Here is a 4,328-nt window from a genome sequence, read left to right on the forward strand (position 1 = left end):
CCCCTCCTCCAGGTCATTTATAATAATGACAAACAGCAATGGTCCCAAAACAGATCCTTGCGGAACACCGCTAGTAACTGCACTCCACGATGAACCTTTATCATCAACTACTACCCTCTGTCTTCTTCCAGGCAGCCAACTCCTAATCCAAACCTCCAACTCATCCTCAATGCCATACCTCCGTATTTTCTGCAGTTGTCTACCATGGGGAACCTTATCAAACGCCTTACTAAAATCCATATATACCACATCTTCCGCTTTCCCCTCATCAACCTCCTTCGTCACCTTTTCAAAGAATTCAATAAGGTTTGTGAGGCACGACTTGCCCTTCACAAAACCATGCTGACTATCCTTGATCACATTATTCCTATCCAGATGTTCATAAATCCTATCCCTTACAATTCTCTCTAAGATTTTGCCCACAACAGAAGTGAGACTCACCGGCCTATAGTTACTAGGGTTATCTCTACTCCCCTTTTTGAACAAGGGAACCACATTTGCTAGCCTCCAATCTTCTGGCAATACTCCTGTAGACAACGAGGACTTAAAAATCAAGGCCAATGGCTCTGCAATCTCCTCCCTTGCTTCCCAGAGAATCCTAGGATAAATGCCATCAGGCCCAGGGGACTTATCTATTTTCACCCTTTCCAGAATTTCCAACACCTCTTCTCTACATACCTCAGCAGTGGACATGGACTGCTTCAATATCTGAGGAATCGCAAATACTGCTGAACATTGTGCAATCATCAGCGAAAATTTTCAGTTCTGAACTTTTGATGAACAGTAGGTCATTGATGAAGTGACTGAAGATGTTGGACCAAGGACAGTTTCCTAAGGAACTGGTGACTAACCTTGAATGACCACAATCATTTTCATATGTGCCAAGTATTACTCCAAGCAGCAGGTTTCCTCTGATTCCCATTGACTTCTGTTTTGACACTCCTTTGAATGTGGCTTTGATGTCAATCAGTCTTTCCTTACTTCTGGAATTCAGCTGTTTTGTCCATGTTTGAACCAAGGTGATCAGGACCAGAGTGGCCCTGGAAGATCCCAAACTGGATGTCACTGAGCAGGTACTGCTTGGTAAGACACCGTCCATCACTTTACTGATAATCAAGACCATAAGACATAGGAGCAAAAATTAGACCATTCAGCCCATCGAATCTGCTTCTCCATTCAGTCATGGTTAATAAGTTTCTCAACCCCATTCTCCCGCTTTCTCCCCATAACCTTGACCCCCTTGATATTCAAGAACTTATCTCTCTCAATCTTAAATATACTCAATGACCTGGCCTCCACATCTTTCTGTGACAGTGAATTCCATTGATTCACCGTCCTCTGGCTGAGGAAGCTTCTCCTTATCTCAGTTCTAAAAGGTCTTCCCTTTACTCTAAGGCTGTGCCCTCAGGGCCTATTCTCTCCAACCAATGGAAGCATCTTTCCAGTATCTACTCTGTATTCAGGCCATTCAGTATTCTGTATGTTTCAATTAGATCCCACTCATCTTTCTAAACTCTATTGAGTATAACTGGGAGTCCTCAATAATTCCTCATATGTTAAGCTTTTCATTCCTGGGACCATTCTCGTGAACCTCCTGAACTCACTCCGGGCCAGTACATCCTTCCTGAGATATGGGGGCCAAAACTGTGCATAATACTCCAAATGTGGTCTGACCAGAGCCTTGCAGAGCCTCAGAAGTACATTCCTTCAAAATAAATGCCATAATTGCATTTGTCTTTCTAACTACTGACTCAACCTGAAAGTGTACTTTGAGAGAATCTTGGACTAGACTGATGGGGTGGTATTTGGCCGAGTTGGATTTAACCCTCCTATGTGATGCACTTGGGCAACTTGTCTCATTGTCAGGTAGATGCCAGTGTTGTAACTGTACTGAAATAGCTTGACTAAAGGCGAGTGGCGGGTTCTGGAGCACAGATCTTGAGTCCTATTGCTGGGATATTGTCAGGGCCCAGAGCTTAGACCTGATCTGTTGGTTGTGAGATCGCTTGGCTCTGTCTATCATTTACTGTGTGCCAATAGTCTTGATTTGTAACTTTTTCAGATTGACACCTTATCTGTATGTCTGTCTGGTTCTGGCTTGCTGTCCTGCACTCACTGCTGAGCCAGGATTGATCTCCTGGCTTGATGGCAGTGGTAGACTGAGGGATATGCAAGGCCATGAGGTTTTGTTGATGGCCCACAGCACCTCATGGATGCTTAGTGTTGAGTTGTTAGATCTGTCCAAAGTCTGAAGAAGGGCCTGTGCCCGAAACGTCGAATCTCCTGTTCCCTGGATGCTGCCTGACCTGCTGTGCTGTTCCAGCAATAAAGTTTCAACTTTGTATCTCCAGCATCTGCAGACTCACTTTCTCCTGTCCAAAGTCTGTCCTATTTAGCACGGTGATAGTGCCACACAGCACAATGGAGGGTATTCTCAATGTGAAGGTGGGACCTCATCTTCACATGGACTGTGCGGTGGTCACTCTTATTGATACTGTCATGGATCGATGAGGATGAGGGAAGTGTGTTTCTCCCTCATGTTCTTGCCCGCACCACCTGGTGCAGATCCAGTCTCGAACTCTGATCAGTTTTGGAATCAACCAACACAGTTACTGGTGATTAAACAGTGTCCCCTTTAGTAGTGAACACCAAAGCCACCTACATAGAGTACCCCTGTGTGTCCTGTTGCTCTAAGTGTTCTTCAACATAGAAAAGCACAGGTTCATCAGCCAAGGGAGGGCAGTACATTGTAATCTGTAGCAGGTTTAGTGGGCGGCACGGTGGCACAGTGGTTAGCACTGCTGCGTCACAGCGACAGAGACCCGGATTCAATTCCCGCCTCAGGCGACTGACTGTGTGGAGTTTGCACGTTCTCCCCGTGTCTGCGTGGGTTTCCTCCGGGTGCTCCAGTTTCCTCCCACAGTCCAAAGATGTGCAGGTCAGGTGAATTGGCCATGCTAAATTGCCCGTAGTGTTAGGTAAGGGGTAAATGTAGGGGTATGGGTGGGTTGCGGTGTGGACTTGTTGGGCCGAAGGGCCTGTTTCCACACTGTAAGTAATCTACAAAAAAAGGTTTCCTTCCTCATGTTTAACCTGATGATATGAGACTTTGGGAGAAGTAGAGTCAATATACCATTTTGCTCTCATGTCTGCTGGGTCTGTCCTTCCAGTAGGACAAGACATGTCCAGCTATGTGGATAGTGGTGGATTGTAAACTATGTCAGGCCGTTGATTGACTGTAAGCTCTTCCGGTTTTGGTACGAGTTGACTGTAACGGTGTGCTGCTATATGTGTTGAATGTGCTCAGGTCCTGGTTCAGTTGAATGCATTGCCTTTTTTGATTCTGCTGTAGACTCCAGTCACTGGGCAGCAGCTAGAGACAGTGGAGCAGATTGTGCGAGATGTGATCTGTCGTGATGAGAGTGTATACACAGCAGAGGTCCCGTTAAATCAAGTCAACTGCATCAAAGGACTTCGGAGTATCGATGAGGTACAAAAGCAGCCATTTAAAATCAACCTCTCCTTCCACCCTTTTCGGTTGCCTAGAATTCCCTCCTGAGAGTATCAGATATTGCAAAGTAGATCGAAGGAGCATCCATTTCAATAGAGCTTTGTCGGAGGAGGGTCCATTAGTGCGGAGCACCCTCGGAGGAGGGCCCGTTAGAGCGGAGCTCCCTGGGAGGAGGGTCCGTTACTGCGGAGCTCCCTGGGAGGAGGGTCCGTTAGAGCGGAGCTCCCTGGGAGGAGGGTCCGTTAGAGCGGAGCTCCCTGGGAGGAGGGTCCGTTAGAGCGGAGCTCCCTGGGAGGAGGGTCCGTTAGAGCGGAGCTCCCTGGGAGGAGGGTCCGTTAGAGCGGAGCTCCCTGGGAGGAGGGTCCGTTAGAGCGGAGCTCCCTGGGAGGAGGGTCCGTTAGAGCGGAGCTCCCTGGGAGGAGGGTCCGTTAGAGCGGAGCTCCCTGGGAGGAGGGTCCGTTAGAGCGGAGCTCCCTGGGAGGAGGGTCCGTTAGAGCGGAGCTCCCTGGGAGGAGGGTCCGTTAGAGCGGAGCTCCCTGGGAGGAGGGTCCGTTAGAGCGGAGCTCCCTGGGAGGAGGGTCCGTTAGAGCGGAGCTCCCTGGGAGGAGGGTCCGTTAGAGCGGAGCTCCCTGGGAGGAGGGTCCGTTAGAGCGGAGCTCCCTGGGAGGAGGGTCCGTTAGAGCGGAGCTCCCTGGGAGGAGGGTCCGTTAGAGCGGAGCTCCCTGGGAGGAGGGTCCGTTAGAGCGGAGCTCCCTCGGAGGAGGGTCCGTTAGAGCGGAGCTCCCTCGGAGGAGGGTCCGTTAGAGCGGAGCTCCCT

The 4,328-nt window shown here is 49.3% G+C and overlaps 1 protein-coding gene across 5 annotated transcripts in view; it reads left to right on the forward strand.

The window, feature by feature from the left end:
- Positions 1 to 4,328, forward strand: part of aars2 (alanyl-tRNA synthetase 2, mitochondrial (putative)) — a 63,835-nt gene that overhangs the window by 45,428 nt on the left and 14,079 nt on the right. For all 5 annotated transcript variants that reach the window (XM_043687379.1, XM_043687377.1, XM_043687376.1 and 2 more), the window contains one exon: positions 3,353 to 3,490. In XM_043687379.1, coding sequence (XP_043543314.1) covers positions 3,353 to 3,490 — 138 coding nt within the window. The remainder of the gene's footprint in view (positions 1 to 3,352; positions 3,491 to 4,328) is intronic.

The sequence above is a fragment of the Chiloscyllium plagiosum genome, chromosome 3 (genome assembly GCF_004010195.1).
Source record: "Chiloscyllium plagiosum isolate BGI_BamShark_2017 chromosome 3, ASM401019v2, whole genome shotgun sequence".
NCBI lineage: Eukaryota > Metazoa > Chordata > Chondrichthyes > Orectolobiformes > Hemiscylliidae > Chiloscyllium > Chiloscyllium plagiosum.